Source organism: Moschus berezovskii, chromosome 14 (assembly GCF_049115385.1).
Source record: "Moschus berezovskii isolate FMDL1 chromosome 14, NW_MosBer_1.0, whole genome shotgun sequence".
Classification (NCBI taxonomy): domain Eukaryota; kingdom Metazoa; phylum Chordata; class Mammalia; order Artiodactyla; family Moschidae; genus Moschus; species Moschus berezovskii.
Window position 1 is genome coordinate 56,074,565 of NC_142473.1, and position 17,729 is coordinate 56,092,293.

General features: G+C 34.9%; 1 protein-coding gene across 1 annotated transcript in view; it reads right to left on the reverse strand.

The window, feature by feature from the left end:
- FCHSD2 (FCH and double SH3 domains 2) overlaps positions 1–17,729 on the reverse strand; it is a 249,661-nt gene that overhangs the window by 123,791 nt on the left and 108,141 nt on the right. Inside the window, exons 5-8 of the mRNA XM_055423620.2 lie at positions 17,055–17,199; positions 7,620–7,753; positions 3,785–3,839; positions 2,715–2,843 (exon numbers count right to left, since the gene is read on the reverse strand). Coding sequence (XP_055279595.2) covers positions 2,715–2,843; positions 3,785–3,839; positions 7,620–7,753; positions 17,055–17,199 — 463 coding nt within the window. The remainder of the gene's footprint in view (positions 1–2,714; positions 2,844–3,784; positions 3,840–7,619; positions 7,754–17,054; positions 17,200–17,729) is intronic.

Here is a 17,729-nt window from a genome sequence, read left to right on the forward strand (position 1 = left end):
CAGTTAAGCTATTGTAACATTAACAAAAATCCAGAAAATAGGCAGTCACTATAGGGCCACTATCAATTCAATGATAGAAACTTACTAAGTAGCTAACAGTATAATTAATGAATATTATTCAATATTTCAGACTACAGAATCCGCATAAGGAAGGAAATCAATTAGCACACACAATGTGAAACTTGAGAATACAATTTCCTGTTTCTAAAGGACAGGAGGGATTCCTGCCTCGATTTTTTATCATTCAATACCCTATAATGTTTCATGAAATGAGTAATCTGAAGCACATCTACCCAACGACGATCAAATACATAGGTGTACAAGGACTTCAAAGTGTGTTCAAAGATACATAATCTGAGGCCCAGCTAGGCCCATTAACCTCCTCTTTGTTTCTGGCAGGGAGCAGATCCCCCAAACAATACTGTACCTTTCCTGGTATATAAAAGGTCATAGGGTTTTAGGTAAGAAATCTTCTTTGACTGTGGATTCAATTTAAAAAAAAAACATGAATGTTTTATTTTTGCTACTGTTTAAATTAATACAATGTTCATTTAAAAATATTCAAAGGGGAGAGTATATATTTGCCAAGTCTCCAGTTGGTGCTTGTAAGTCTGAAGCACTATGCAACACTTAATAAAATGTCTAAACCTCTAGGTCAACTATTTTATGGGAAAACGTATGAAGAGTCTGAGATGTCAAAACATTTCAGATCTCTCTCGTCTCTTATATTCTAACCAGCAGAAGTCAGAATAGCATAGAAATCAGGAAAAGGGGTTTCACACAATAAATCAAAAGGAAATAAAAAACTGCAATAGGATACTTCTTAGTTCAGTATTACTCTCTCCATCCCTCCATTTTTCCTTAAAGGTTCCAGTATATGTCCTGTCTCTACTTTCAAGGAAAGAACTTGTAGTTTCTTGACAGTTTTTATCCCTTTCTCAGAGCCACAATATCAAAAAAAAGAAAAAAACAATAACTTGCTGCATTCCCTTCTCAACGTCTCTGATTTGTAGAGCAAACAATTCAATCAAAGCAATGTGTTTGGACAGTCATTAAGAAAAATGTATTTGAGAAGGATGGGTTGAAAATAAAGACAAAATAATCAAAAGTTTGGGTCCTTGAGAGGACAGGAGAGAAAGAGATACAATTTCAAAGCAGAACTTGTCTACCAGCCATGAGGGCAAACCTGGCAGCAGGTTAAAAAAGTTTCTACTCCACCCTTTGGCTTTTTCTTGAGTTAAAGATACATATAGATGTATAAACAGAGGAAGACCAAGATCGAATTTTGGCATACAAGTAATTGCAACCCAGTCTAACATTCTCATATAACTACTAGTTATATTTTCTCTTGTTTTACGCCCAGGCACCTCAAAAATCATAAAACATTAATGCACAAGTCTATCTATCAATTAAGCATAAAATGATTAAATTTTTAAAATCTAAGCCTTTGACTGTGTGGATCACAATAAACTGTGGAAAATTCTTCAAGAGATGGGAATACCAGACCACCTGACTTGCCTCTTGAGAAACCTGTATGCAGGTCAGGAAGCAACAGTTAGAACTGGACATGGAACAGACTGGTTCCAAATAGGGAAAGGAGTACGTCAAGGCTGTATATTGTCACCCTGCTTATTTCACTTATATGCAGAGTACATTATGAGAAACTCTGGACTGGAGGAAGCACAAGCTGGAATCAAGATGTTGGGAGAAATATCAACAACCTCAGATATGCAGATGACACCACCCTTATGGCAGAAAGTGAAGAGGGACTAGAAAGCCTCTTGATGAAAGTGAAAGAGGAGAGTGAACAAGTTGGCTTAAAGCTCAACATTCAGAAAACTAAGATCACGGCATCCGGTCCCATCACTTCATGGCCGATAGATGGAGAAACAGTGGAAACAGTGGCTGACTTTATTTTTCTGGACTCCAAAATCACTGCAGATGGTGACTGCATCAAGGAAATTAAAAGACGCTTACTCCTTGGAAGGAAAGTTATGACCAACCTAGACAGCATATTAAAAAGTAGAGACATTACTTTGCCAACAAAGGTCCGTCTAGTCAAGGCTATGGTGTTTCCCATGGTCATGTATGGATGTGAGAGCTGGACTGTGAAGAAGGCTGAGCGCCAAAGAATTGATGCTTTTGAACTGTGGTGCTGGAGAAGACTCTTGAGAGTCCCTTGGACTGCAAGACGGTCCAACCAGTCCATTTGGCCACCTGATGTGAAGAGCTGACTCATTGGAAAAGACCCTGATTCTGGGAAAGATTGAGGGCAGGAGGAGAAGGGGACGACAGAGGATGAGATGGTTGGATGGCATCATCAACTCAATGGACATGAGTTTGGGTGGACTCTGGGAGTTGGTGATGAACAGGGAGGCCTGGTGTGCTGCAGTTCATGGGGTCTCAAAGAGTCGGACACAACTGAGCAACTGAACTGAAGCTTTTAAAAAATAACCATATATTAATAACCACTATACAGTATATAAATGCTGCTGCTAGGGAATAATACAACCTTTTACTATGATTTGGCTTTAAACATTTTCTTACACTAAAATTAATTCAGAATTATATGAAACAGAGGTTATATAAACAATACAAAGTATATTTCATATTCCAGCAAAATGCAAGGTATTGCCTGCTATTCTACAGACTCAATCCCATACACCCAACAGTCAACTCATACAAAATTACTGCAGATATTAAGGCCATATTACCTTCATAATATTAACTAAATCTGTTTGATAGTAGCGATCTTGGTGTGCATTTGCTGCCGCTAATGTAAGAAGATAATCATTCCTTGCGTGGGTAGCTTTGGAATTACATTCAGATCGCCGGGCTTTTAACTAAAACATTGTAAGAGGAAAAAACAGTTAGTGCAAACCGATACAGTACTGAAAAACATACAAGTGTACCACCACTCTTAATTGGTTCCCCAAGAAGAGTAAAGATGACCAGGTGAAGAAAAATTTATATGCATATAAGAATTCTTCAACACTATTGAAGAATTCAATAAACAGTGACTAGAACTGTGTCACATAGTAAAAGTTCAGTTCAGTCACTGAGTCATGTCCAACTTTTTGCGATCCCATGAACTGCAGCACGCCAGGCCTCACATAGTAAGAGGGTTTTCAAATATTCATTATTTATACTTTATGTATTTTCAAAGCTTTTGAGAGAATTTCAAAATTTTATGCTCATTTTATTCTGATGGGACAATAATGGTTCTCAAATCACGTAAGTCTCTTATCTTCAAAGACATCAGTAAATCTGCTGGAGTTAGAAAATCATTTTTTAAAAATCAACACCCTCTAATGCGCCAAAAGAAATGCATGCTAGAGGGGAGCTTAGCAGACAAAGGCAGGTCACTAAGCTTATTTATCAGGTATTCTACAGCTTGAGGATACCACAGGAAAAATTCACTTGCATCTGGCCTAGAATATTGTGCTCAGAGGTATAAACCTAAGTGAAATGGATTTTGTAAAGCTTTCTAAAGCCCATAGACCAGTTAAAGTCTCTTGGACTAAGTGCTGAAGGCAACAGTCCTAAGGTTAGGTACAGAAATTTACCTCTAAAGCAATCTTGAGAAGCAGGGAGTATCCAAAGGGCTGACACCTCGCTGAAAAAAATCCCATGAACTGGGGAAAAAGTTCTTTCCTAATGACTTTAAAATGCTTCTCTATATGGAAACTAGATGGAAGTAACTGAACTGCACCTTCAAAAGGCCCAGTTCTTTCTTTTTAAGCTAAGGTTTCTTAATTGTGAAATAAAGTTTTCAAAAACTCACCTTTACGCTTGCCTTCTGTAAACTGATTCTTGATTGAAAAAGACTAAGTTTAGATCTATAATGAAAATAGAAAAGTATATTTAATAACTTTATCAAATTACATCATAATAAAATGATTAAATATTATAATTAATAAAATTTTTAAAAAATGACCTTTTCCTATAACACTATTCTAAAAGAAAACTAGATAAATAGAAAACCAAAAGCAATGATTATTTTCCTTTATTTTACTACAGGAAGAATTTAATATTATGGTGAAAAATAGTGGAATTAATAACAATATCCTGAATGACAAAAATACAATGACAGATTCAGAATGTTGGTATTGCCTAACAAACAGAAGCCATCAAACTATAGGTTATTCCCAGTATCATATAGTTGTATATACTTTAGTACCTGCAAGGAAGCTCAAAGAGGCCCATGGACAAACAATCTATGGAGGCAAAGATTAGCAGGCTTTCCAGGCCACGTGCAATAGGCTGTAACAATGCCAGGAATGCAACCTATGGTATGATATTGACAGGCTCTACAAAGGCCTTAATTCCATCATGTCTCCCACGAACAGTTCTTGTTGGAGTGCTCCCTCCACTCTTAACACAGTAATCAGAACACAGTGATAAAGCCCTTCAACTTTCTACCCTGTATGATTTTACTCTGTTTAACCTTCCCTTTTCTGGGGTCCTTATTTCTCTCAATCCCTTTCAGCTTGTGAGGGGAACCACAATTAAAATCAGTAATAAAAATATGCTAGCTTTACCCAAACAACTAGAGATAAAAGTAAGGAGAAAGTCAACAGACAAATGCTAAGGAACAACCAACATTCCGACGACCAGTGATTTTTGAAGCTGCAATGCTTGTCTTGACTACAGTGTCATAGTGATAGCCATAGGAAAAGTCAATGAATGTGCTGGAAGCTATGCCATAATATGAAGTAAAGTTGCAGGCCATTTGGTATTGGAAGAGCAAGAAAGTCTCTGCTGAGCAAATGTGAAGAGGATAGCAAAAGCTGTCTCTCAGCTTTCTAAAAAGAGAAAAACATTCTCTTGTTAGATGCACAAATATGCATTCCAACTGCTCCACTGTTTAAAAAAATAGTTGGATCTAAGATACCCTGTTATTTTTCTACTTTGTTATTATATTCATACTTGATGGGGGTTTTAGTAATCAGATTCCCATTTGTTTTGATCTAGAAAAGCAAAGGCTACAGACTTTAAAATTGGAGTGCCTGTTCAGGGTTAAGAAAGACTGTGTTTGGGGTATACTCATTTCTACTTTTTTGGTAGCCGTTATCTAAATAGTCTGAGTTGCATCTGGATTTTCTAATATAAGGATTTAAGTTTACGGTTTCTGCTTCATTTGCTAATCCTCATACAATCTGTTTGTGACAATAAAGAAAATACTAGTAACAAGTAAAACAACAAAATTTCTAGCTTCAAAGATTATCATCTAGAACAAATAAAATATATATTGATAAACAATGAACTATGCTGCATACTCCCCTTCCTCACCCACCTTCTAATGTTAATGTTCCTTAGGTTTCCAAACTCAACTTCTCATCTCATTTTATATATGATGCCATCCTTTTAACTATCATCTGATATGCAACTAACCCCCAAAGCAAGATCTTCAGGCCCAAATTCTCCTGTGAGAGTCAGATACATAACCCTCTACCAAATATATTAACTCCACGGTCCCACAGGTTTTTCAGAACCTATATATTTAAAGTGGAACTCATCCATCAAACTGTATACTTCCTTCTATGCTCTCTCCTAATGTACACATCTCACTACCTGTCAAATCATCTGTCAAAACTATATATAGCCCAGTTTTCACTTCCCCTTCCTGTTCTTTCTTCTCATCTCTACTTAGAAAAACCATTTTTCAGAACTGTGTCCAAATACCACTTCTTCTAAAGGTTTCCTTTCTCATTAGGCAAAATTAATCTATCTTCTAGACTAACAGTGTTTTCACATAACTACTAAAATAAATTAATTACTAGGTGACATTAGGCATTTACTTTCTTTAAGTTTACTGTGAATAAACAAACCATAAATTTACTTTAATACACATTTGTTTTTAATTCTAGGCTTTAAACTTTTTGAGGGCAAAGCTTATCTTTCTGATTTCTGGATCCACGGTACCCAATATAGAGTAATCATTCAAAAAAAAACTTAGTGAGTCAATAAAGAGGTATTTCTTTCCCTGTTGTAGAATTAATTTTCCAGAAAAGTTATATGTGGAACTAAATGTCTGATCTGCTGTATCCTCTTTGAATCTGAACCATATTAGGAGGCAGTTTCTTGTGATCAGCATCTGTGCCAAATCCATTTGTGTGTGTGTTACTCGCTCAGTTGTGCCCAACTCTTTGTGACCCCGCAGACTGTAGCCTGTCAGGCTTCTCTGTCCATGGAATTCTCCAGGCAAGAATACTAGAGTGGATTGCCATTCCCTTCTCCAGAAGAATTTCTCAACCCAGGAATCGAACCCTGGTCTCCCGCATAACAGCAGATTCTTTACCATTTGAGCTACAGGAAAGTCCCTGTGTCAAATCCATACCTCTCAAGAAAAGCCCCATAACTGTCCTCATTTTCACCCGTGGACCTTAGCTCAAGTAGGTATTTTTATATGCTCTACAAAATCTGTCAATTCTCTGTTTTCAAATCCCTGAGAGTTTAAAAAAACAAGTTCTTAAAAAGCACCATGACAGGATATCCTTAATGGAGAGAATCTAATCTAAAAACTTCAGATCTTACTGGGAAGATGGGTTCACTGACTCTTAAGAAAGTATAGGAAATACCTGTATGCTTATAAAAATAAAATAATTAAGATAATAAACTAAGGGAAATATTAAATATGTTTTCCAGTAACATTAAGCATGTTATGAGTATTCATTGAACATTAAGCATGTTATGAGTATTCATTTACCATCCCGTGGTACAAAATACACTTTCCAGGAGCCCCTAAATTTTCACATTTGCCTATGAGATTGCTTAATTTCCTGCAGACAGAAAAATATATTAGAAAGACACCCCTGACTCCTTCCTAGTCTGCACAAGTGTTAAATTGTACAGACTTTCTGATTCCATAACTAGGAGTTCAAACTCCTACATTTTCCATTGGTAAGCTGACTGAATGGGAGTCTTACCCTTCCTTACAGACACCTTCAGAATACCATTCTATAACACAGGTTCCTTTATTCTTAAAAAATTTTAATCTTTCCTCAAGCTCTCACTATAATAATCTCTGTTAGCTTTACATTTCTTTGTGTTATAAACTGCCACTTTCTTCTTTTCCTAATTATTTTCAAACAAAGGACTTGTAATTCACATATACTGAAAGTAAAATCCACACACAGTTCCTAAAACATACATTAAAAAGTGTATGTTAGAACTTCATATAAGAGAAAATTCTAGGGCAGGATTTCTACACTGAGGTCAGTGCTCTTGTTCATTTGATGTGTCCATCATCCTTCAATGGCACACTGAGGATCAGGGATTTTTCAACTACAATTTAGTCTGGCATGAGAAAAATGAGGCTCTAAAACCCTGATATTCAGACATTTAAGCAACTTAAGCAGACTTTTGCTAGGCTTCCAATACAATGTTCATTTGTCTTCTTTCTTTTTCAAAATTCAATTTAATGTGAAAACTGATCAAACATTCTCATTTTGTGAATATTAATGTAAATAAAATCAACCAATATAAGAGAAAAATTTGACCTAAAGTATGTAACATTTACAGGTCTGATGAAATGCCCTGTACTAACAGAAAACAAAGTACTGGCAAAAATAACATTTATTTGCATATTACTTTTTCAGAAATGCTAAAACACATACTTTGCCTCGATGTCAGCTTTCTCTCGTACTGCATGAGCCATCTGTTCAGTCTCAAAGTACTTCTTCTTGCCTTTAGCTAAATCTTTTACTGTCTCTTGCAATTCAGTTTGGATCTTTGTCAACTGGTCCACACACTGTAAAATACAAAGTACAGTTATTATGATTTTAGTCTTTAGGCTTACAGAAAATGAGTCTGTCCTAAGAACTACGCACTATGCCCTCAGGATGGAAACCCAGGAGAAGAATCAGCACTTTTAGAACCCTTCAAATTGCAAATTAAAATCCAGTGAACAGCTGGTACTCCCATTTCAAGTAATGTATGGAATAGTGTCACATTTTGCCTAGTAACTCTGCTTTGAGAAATAACCTCTGAGTGCTGCTGATAACTGACTAGGGCATAAGAAGAGCAACAAAGAAAATGTTCTCAGTCTTGGAGCACAGCAATAAAGGCAAAAGATTAAAGTAATTCTGCAATCTTCATAATATTAATAGTCTCCTATCTATATGTCTGGGGAACTGATGGCACAAAGGATACTGCAGGATTCATCCCAGAAGTGAGTGAAGGAAGAGTGAAATCTGAGAAGTTTAACATGGTAAGTCCAAGATGAAGGAGAGAACCAAGAAACCTGGGTACCACATAGCAATTATTACTCAAAACTATCCCAAATTCAACTCTTTGGATGCACATACAGATTCTAGGAGAAGGGACAGACATAATAACTCAAAGAAATATTTAATGAATAACTCTTATAACACAATGGGGCCCAAGTAACATTGCTTTGGGACCCTTCTGGATGTCCAAAGTGGAATATTTTTCCCCAGTTGGAAACAGTTTGAGGCCAGTTTCCCCAGTTTCACCAGTTTGAGGTCAATTCAGGGCAGCCTCCAATGAAAAACTTCTGAGCCTGGAATAACACTGTCAATATATGGTGGAGACTCAAGAAACTCAGCAAAGCAGGAAGAGACACTTGTTAAGAGACTACTGTGCCAGGATGAACGTGTAGAGTAGAACAAGAACATCAGAAGAGCAACGGTAAAGCACAAATAAATTTAAACTTAAACGTCTGACACACAGGCTAGAGTTTCTCAGTAACTTAGGTGCTAAGACTACTCTACAGGAAGAGAGAGATCTGAAAGGTTCCCTATGGATACATTTATTGAGCACGTAATAAGTGTCAGGCTATGAATAAAGGGTAGAACAAAACAAAACCACCTCTTTCCTCCTCCATGACAACCTGACACTCCCATAGGATAATGCTAAACATTCCAATAATGCCATGCTTACATGTGTGAAGAGCCAAGAGCATGCTCCATGGCTACAATTAGATATTAGTCAAGAAGTGAAGCATAGCCTGAAAAAATACAGCTGTGTTTAACGGGCAAAAGGGACGGATTATTTAAAAGAAGAGTCAGGTGTAAGGTATCTATATCCAAAATGTATATCCAAAACAATGAAACTTGGCCTCAGAAAAACTAAACAATGAAGGGAAGCCCAAGAGTCCCATGGTGATACACAAGCACTGAAAAGGTCTGCTAATTTGAACTTTTTTTTTTTTTGGAGAAACTAGTTGAATTTCAAGTAAGAGTCTCCTTACAATTGTGTCTGGCTTAGGGCTGGGCAGGGGGTGGCCAAACCCTCCCCATGTTGCCCAGGTCTCTGGGGTTGGGAGCATAAACAAACAAAAAGTTAAAGGAAGGGTAAGGCCACTGCTACATCCCGGATGCAACCACCTGGGAAATCATGTTAATCAAGAATTGAAAGGCCCTCTAAACTCTGTAGTACTGCACTTAAAAATAAGATGCCCAAGTCACAGCTCTGAGGATGGTGGCTCTAGTCCACTCCAGGACGTTGCTGTGATCTGAGTCCTTCCTTGTTGGATCCTGGACCTAGTCATCACTTGGGGTCAGGAGGGAAGGTGACCTCTCGCCCAATCTCAGGATCTTTGCTCAATGGAGGTCCCAGTGACGTCTCAGGAGGGTGGCAGGGGGACTCCGGGTGGGCTGAAGCACCCAGTGAGGAGGGACACAGAGTCTGCTTTTTGACTGGGGCAGGACAGAAAAGGTCAAAGGTTTTCCTGAAGATTGCAAGCCATGTGGATAGAATCTTGGAATATTCACAGAGTGAACACCATGGGTACATGTACATGAGCACATACACACAAGCACATGCACACACACACACACACACAGCTACTCACTCCTTATATTCCTACCCTTTGAAGGAAAAGACAGCTCTCCTTACTCTCAGGTAACCAAATATCTCATAGATATTACTTAATTTCCATCTATAAAAGGTTATTAATTAAATTACATTCTATATGTGCCACAATATTAGATGAATTTTGTGTTATTCATATTTTTAAAAGGACTTCTCAAAAATCTCTTCATGAAACTCTAGTTGGGTCTATCCTACTTGCTTTTTCTCTTTACATAAGTTTCTAAACTTATGTACAAACTTATGTACAAACAGTATTAGAGAAAACCTATGTGCACAATGAAGAGATCTCTTATGACCCTTTCTTCTTAGCATTCATTAAAATAACAACCAAGTGTTTTCCACCACCCAAGTGAACTCTTTCAAGTGAGAGTAATTTGGGTTCTTCTTCAAAGGAAAATGCCTGCACACAGCAAAATATCAAAAATATTTATTAAATAAAAGTCATCAAACTTAATTTGCAAAGGAATAGGATTTCCTTTCCAACTTCTAAAATAAAAATTTTTTTTCTGTAGAAAATCAATTTTCTGAGGAAGATTAAGTTATATACTTAAAAAGAAGCTTAATAGTACCTATGTTAAGAAAAGCCTTGATGTGATATATGTCCAACTTTTTCCTAAGAGGTATTAGTACTGAGCAGAGACATGAATGTAAGTTTACATTAGAACTAAGGGATAATACAAAATGAAAAATGTGCATATTATAATTCAGGATTCTACTGAAGAAATTAAAAGTATGATTCCTGAGTATGACACAGATACTAGGATAGACAGACCTGCTAACAACTTGAAGGTTCTCTGACCCAGTGGTCATGGCCTGGGAATTCATCCTAAGAAAATAACTTAAAAAAAATTTTAACTTTTATTACCTTAGTGGTAATAAAACAGAGGAGTGATTAAATAAAGCAGAATAAATGAAAGATGAATTCAGAAGTAAAAAATAATAAACGTAAAGCTTGTATAGAAACATTAACAATAAATTAGGAAATAAATGCAAAAAAACAGAATAATCCATGTATTAATAATTATCCATGAAAAATACTCATCCATGTATTAATTACAACTACTATAAAAACTAAGAAGGTAAAGGAGTAGGAAACATAAATAGTCTACTGAGGTGAAGAAGCTATTTTTCTGTAAAACTATTTAAACAATAAATAAAATTGAAAAAGAGAAAATTTAAAAAAAAATGAACATTAAAATGTTACAGAGAGGTTAACATTCAAATATATAAACAGCTCAAACAATTTGATATTAAAAAAAAACCTGATTAAAAAATGGGCAGAAGACCTGAATAGACAATTTTCCAAAGAAGATATTCAGATGGTCAACAGGCACATGAAAAGATGCTCAACATCATTAGTCATCAGAAAAATGCAAATCAAAACTACAGTGAGGTATGACTTCATACCTATCAGAATGACTATCATCAAAAAGACCACAAATAACAAACGCTGGCAAGGATGTGGAAAAAAGGGAACCTTGGTACTCTGTTGGTGGGAATATAAACTGGGGCAGCCACTGTGGCAAATAGTATGAAAGTTACTTAAAAAAACTTAGAACTACCATATGATCCAATAATCTACTCCTGGCAATATATCTATAGAAAATGAAAACACTAATTTAAAAAGATACATGCACCTCTGTGTTCATAGCAGCATTATTTACAATTGCCAAGATTTGGAAGTAATCTAAGTGTCCATCAACAGATGAATGGGTAAAGAAGATATGGTATATATATATAGCTCAGTATATATATATATACTATATATATATAGTATATATGGTATATATACTACTCAGTCATAAAAAAGAATGAAAATTTGCCATTTGCAACAACATGGATGGATTTAGAGGGTATGATGTTTAGTGAAATAAGTCAAAGAAAGCCAAACAGTTTACATTAATACTTATATGTGGAATCTTAAAAATAAAGTAGTGAATACAACAAAGAAGTGGACTCATATATATAAAGAACAGACCAGTGGTTACCAGTGGTGTGAGGGCAGGGGAGAGGGGCAAGAGATAAGATACATGAATATATCATGCAGCACGAAGAATACAGCCAGTACTACATAGTAACTATAGATGAAGTATAATCTATAAATATTTTAAACCATTATATTATTCAATTCAAACTAATTTAATACTACAAATCAACTATACTTCAATTAAAAAAATATTACAGATGGAGAATTTTAAGTCAAATTGGTTTTTATCATGAACAATTTGTTTTAGACTATCCTCTTCTAGTCTATTAACTGTAAAAGTTAGCAGAGATTTTTAAAAATAGCCAGAATTAAAGAACAGCAATATACAATCGACTTAAGGGACTTAATATCTGGAAGAGGAGAAACACAGCTAGGTAAGCTCTGCATTCACCTTGACTTTTTTCCTTATGGCAATTTTTGAATCATGGTACAGAGAAGTAGAATATAAACAGAAAGCGGGATTTTTTTGTGTTTTTTTTTTTTAACTAGACTGTGGAAACAAAGGTTGGAGTTTGAGGGTGCCAAAAGAGTAGGAACTTGAGAGACTCAATCTGGGAAGAAGGGTACTACAGAGAAACAAGCCATAAAATCTGTATGCAATTTCCCCAAGTCATCAGTTGACTTCTAAATGGCATGTGTGGAATGAAGCTCCAAGAAATTCAGGAAAGAACAGTAGCTAAAAGGCTAACAAGCTGAGCAATGAACAGAGGGAGCAGAGTAGCTACATGATGTTGAGAAGACAAAGGCTGGAGTTCAAGTCTTGTCAAAAAAGAAAGGCTTTGGTAAATATTCTATATTTTCAGGTAAGATCCCAGAAGTAAGGACAAAAGTGAAACAGACAAGCCTAAAAAGTCTAATGCTAGATCCTAACAGAATCAAAGTAATTAAATAGTATTCTATCTGCCTGCTAAAAAACTTAACTCTCTTTGGAAACAGAAAACATCTTCCAGAGCCTCTACAATTTTTATCCACAACATCCAGCACCATGAGACTTACAAAAGCAGTGGACCCAAATAACAAAAACAAGCAAACAAACAAACAGTTAATGATAAAAAGAGACCTATAGTGTTCAGATAGTGGAACTATGAAACAGAGATTAGGATTAACACATTAAACAGGAGAAAGAAAAAACATGAAGAATTGAATCAGAAACATGGACTCCATTTTTTAAAAAATAAAAAATTCTAGAACTGAAAAATACACTGAGATTCCAAAAGATAAGTTTTAAAAGCAGACTAGAAATAGCAGAACAGCACAGGAGCACTATACACAATAGTCAAGAAATGACAACAACCCAATTGCCCATTGAGAGATAATTGTATAAAGAAGATGTAGCATACACAGGGAACTGTAGTCAACACTCTGTAACGACCTATACGGAAACAGAATCTAAAAAAGAGTGAGCAGAAACTAAGACAACATTATAAATCAACGATAGTCAAAAAAATCCTAAAGATGTGGCATACACAATACACACACACACACTGGACTATTATTTAGGCATAAAAAGAACAAAATTTTGCCATCTGCACCAACATGGATGGACCTACAGAATATCATACTAAATGAAGAAAGTAAGACAAAAACAAACATTCTATGATATCACTTATATGTGGAATCCAAAAAATACAAACAGAAACAGACTCACAGACATATAAAACAAACTTATCAAAGAGAAAAAGCAGGAGAGGAGGGATAAATTAGTATGGGATTAAGAGAAACAAACTACTATGAATAAAACAGGTAAGTAACAAGGATTTACTGTACAGGATAGGGACCTATATTTAATATCTTGAAATAACATACTGAAAAATGATCTAAAAAATACATAAAACTGAATCACTTTACTGTACATCTGAAAATAACACAGTATGTAAATCAACTCTACTTCAATCAATCCATAAAAACACACAGAAAGAAAAAGATAAATAGCAGAACAGAGTGTTAATCAACTGGAAGATAACAGTGGAAAATATTCAGACTGAAGTGCAGGAAAAAGCACATTAATAAAGAAAGTGCAGAAAAAGTACAAAAGACATGGACAGAGACGAAAGGTCTAATAGCAAAGAAGTCCTAACAGGGAGGTAAATGGAATTATGTTATTAAAACATTTTTACATTGTTTAAGAGGTGGCAAAATACTAATTCACAATAGAGTTAAAGTTTGAAGAGCAGCAAAAGTATCAATTCATGGTAAATTACAGTATGTCAAAAAAGCATATTGGAATCTCTAAAGTAATTACTGAAAGAATAACAAGATTATAAAATTAAAAAGCTAATAGTGAAGGAAATTTTGATAATAAAAAGTGTAAGATTGCTCAATTTCATCAATCACCAGAGAAACTACAAATCAAAACCACAATGAGATATCACCTCATACCTCTTAGGATGGTTATTACCAAAAAAACAAATGACAACAATATTGGCAAGGTTGGGGGAAACTGGAACCCTTGTGCGCTATTGGTGAGAAAGCACAGTGGTGCAGCTCTTTATGGAAAACAGTATGGCAATTCCTCAAAAAATTAACACTACAACCATCATACATTATCCAGCAATCCTACTTCTAGGTATTTATCCAAAAGAAGTGAAATCAGGATCTTAAAGAAATATTAGTATTCCCATGTTTACTGCAGCACTATTCACAAAATAACCAAATGTGGATATAACCACAAATTTGGTTATTTGGAAATAATCAAAATGTGGATAAATGAATGAATGTATTAAAAAATATGGTATATACATACAGTAGAATATTATTCAGCCTTAAAAAAGAAGGATATCCCATGCATGCATCCATGCAACAATATGGTTGAAACTAGAAGACATTATGCCAAGTGAAATAAGCCAGTCACAGAAGAACAAATACTGCATGATTCCACTTACATGAAATACATAAAATAATTAAACATAAAAAATTTCAGTTATACAAAATGAATATTCACGGGATATCCTTCTTTTTTAAGGCTGAATAATATTCTACTGTATGTATATACCATATTTTTTAATACATTCATGCATTTATCCACATTTTGGTTATTTCCGTATTTTGACTTTTGTGAATAGTGCTACTGTATTGTACACTTTAAATATCTGTTAAGAGGGTGGATCTCATGTTAAGTGTTCTCATTACACTAAAAGAAAAAAAGAAAAATACCAGATTAATCCAAAAGGAGGCTAAAAGAAAAAAGAAAGTACGGAGAAAGGATTGGAGTACAGAACGAAAAATAGATTTTTGATCCTATGTAGAGTCAATTTGTTGTAAAGTTTGGGAAGTACAATTGGAGATGTCAATATTTGTGGCCATGTGTTGCTTTTCTTGCTCCACTGGGAATCCATCTCAATTTTCCTTTGGAGTATCATCTTTTCCCGTTTTCAGTCCATGTAGTTTGCACGAGGACTGTAACTTCTGTAACTCAAGATAAGTCAATGAACTTCAATTCTGGTAGTTTTGTTAGAACTTTCGGGAAAGTGGAAAATGTGGAATTGCTACCTCTGATATTTGTAAATCTGGCATGTTAGGGGCAGCACAATGTGGGGAGAGTTGCTATGCCATGGAGAGTTGCTGAAAAATGAAGCCACTTGGGAAAGCAGAGTTAATGGATAGGAAGAAACACGAATTCTAATGCCATCATTTGAGCTCCTGGATCCACTCCTGCCTGGATTCCATCCACGCTGAAATTTTTAGTTATACATTCTCTTCTTGGTTTAAGTCAGTCTGAAGTAAGTTTCTGTCATCTGCAATTTCAGAGTCCTGATAGGTATGCTCAATATATGGTGTGTGTGTAACTCGCTTCAGTTGTGTTCAACTCTTTGTGACCTATGAACTGTAGCCTGCCAGGCTCCTCTCTCCATGGTATTCTCCAGGCAAGAATACTGGAGTGGGTTGCCATTCCCTCCTTGAATGTTCAAAATATATTTAGTGTTCAACAACTGCTTAGATAAAACATAAACACCAGTATTACTGGCTATAAGTTAATTCACAGATAAGTAGACTTGTCAAACCTCACCAAACATTCTTTGCCCAGGTATGTTTAACTGAAATTCAGATCACAGAAGACCACAAATCGGTTAACTCTTTCAAAATATTCTGATACTGAGAAATGTAGAACTTCCAATAATTCAATTAGATTTGGTGAATGCACTGGCTATTTGAAACATCATATTTCCTTCCAGTTAGGAAGGAGTTGTATCAATTCTCTACCTCTGTCTCCCATTCTCTCTCTGAGTGCGCTGATGGATACACACACACACACAAAACATATTTTCTTCCAATCCAAAGCCTTGTTCGGTCAGTGGTCATGTATTGTTTTGAAAGAAAATTTTGAAAGAGAATTTTGAGCATAGGCATTCTTACAGAAATATGTTAAAACCCACTGATACTACGTGAGCTCTTGAAAGAGATATATTTATTAATAACATTGATTTCGTGATACTAAAATCATCTTTGGCAAACACAGAAGATTAGTTTATCTAGGTTTTGTTTGTAAAAATTAGTGAAAACCCAAAGGACAATTAGAATCAAAACAATGGCTTGTGAAATTTTTAAAGTATTAATACTTCCATAAAAGACATTTAAATACTTTATAGGCATCATGATAATGTCTAATTTTGTAACTATTTCCTAAAAGGATATAATTCAATTACCTACTTTCAATCACAAGCTTTTCATAAAAATCACATTATTCTTTCTATGAATTTTAATAAATTATAAAAAAATAAATAAATTCCAGATTAAAAATAAATAAATAAAATAAAATTCTGTATAATCATTTTAAAACTTTTATGTAGTTTATATAATTAAACCTTAAAGTAACCCAATTTTGGTAATAAGTTCACTATATATGATTAAGATGTGTCAATTTTCTTTAAATTATTATGCAAAATGGATCAAACTGAAACTAAGATTTTCTCAGTACTTAATGGGATTAATAACATTGTAATTGTTTTAATATACACCAATCTAAGTAGGTCTACTTCCTTGAGTTAAATTGAAAAGTGGTATTTGTAAGAAACGTTTACTGAGCTTTCAGATTCAAATCACACTCACCTCTGTCAATTAATAAAATACAGTAGCCAGAGGGAACATGTTGAAATCAGAAAATCAATGTTAAAATCAGAAACATGTGGACCATAGAGAAAAATTCAAAGTGTAAAATGCAATTGAACATAATCTTGCAGATTATAAATGTAGTAATGAGATATTAAAAGAAAAGAACAAATAGAAACGATACCCTTTTTAGTTGCTGTTCTTTTAGGCTTCTGACTGTCCTTGCAGGCTCAGAAATGAAGTTTTTATAGTTTTCACATATATTGATCCGAGACTGGGCTACCTGCATTGTTCCCTCGAGAAAAGATTTCCAAACAGGATACATGCTCCTAAATTCAAAGAGGGACAGAAAAGTATTAGACAGAGAAAAGGAAGAATAAGTTGCCTAACCTTTTGCTCTCTGGCTAGCACCAACAAACAGAATTAATACTTTCTTTATAGTTTAAAGTGTATTTATATTGGTTCATAGGTAGTAATTTTTTAGCATATATAACAAGTAGAAACATGGAATACGCTCTATTTCTCTATACCCTGACAATGGGCTGTTTTGATTTGTTAGTTATTCTTGATACTGGAGTAAAGTGATACAAGGATTACAATTCTAGACAAAGCTAACACTATAAAAATTAGTGAATAATTCAGACTTTCCAGGCCTTTCACTGTTTCAGGACTGTCATTATGAATACCAAATTTCATTATTCCATTAAGGTATTTTTCTGATTTTAGAGATGACGTAACTGAGGCTCAGATTTAGAAGATCACCCTAGCTTACACAAGAATGTGGAAGTACGGAGATATAGACAAATAACTCTAAAGCACATTTTCTTTCAACTATATCATATTGCTCCCTTACTTAAAT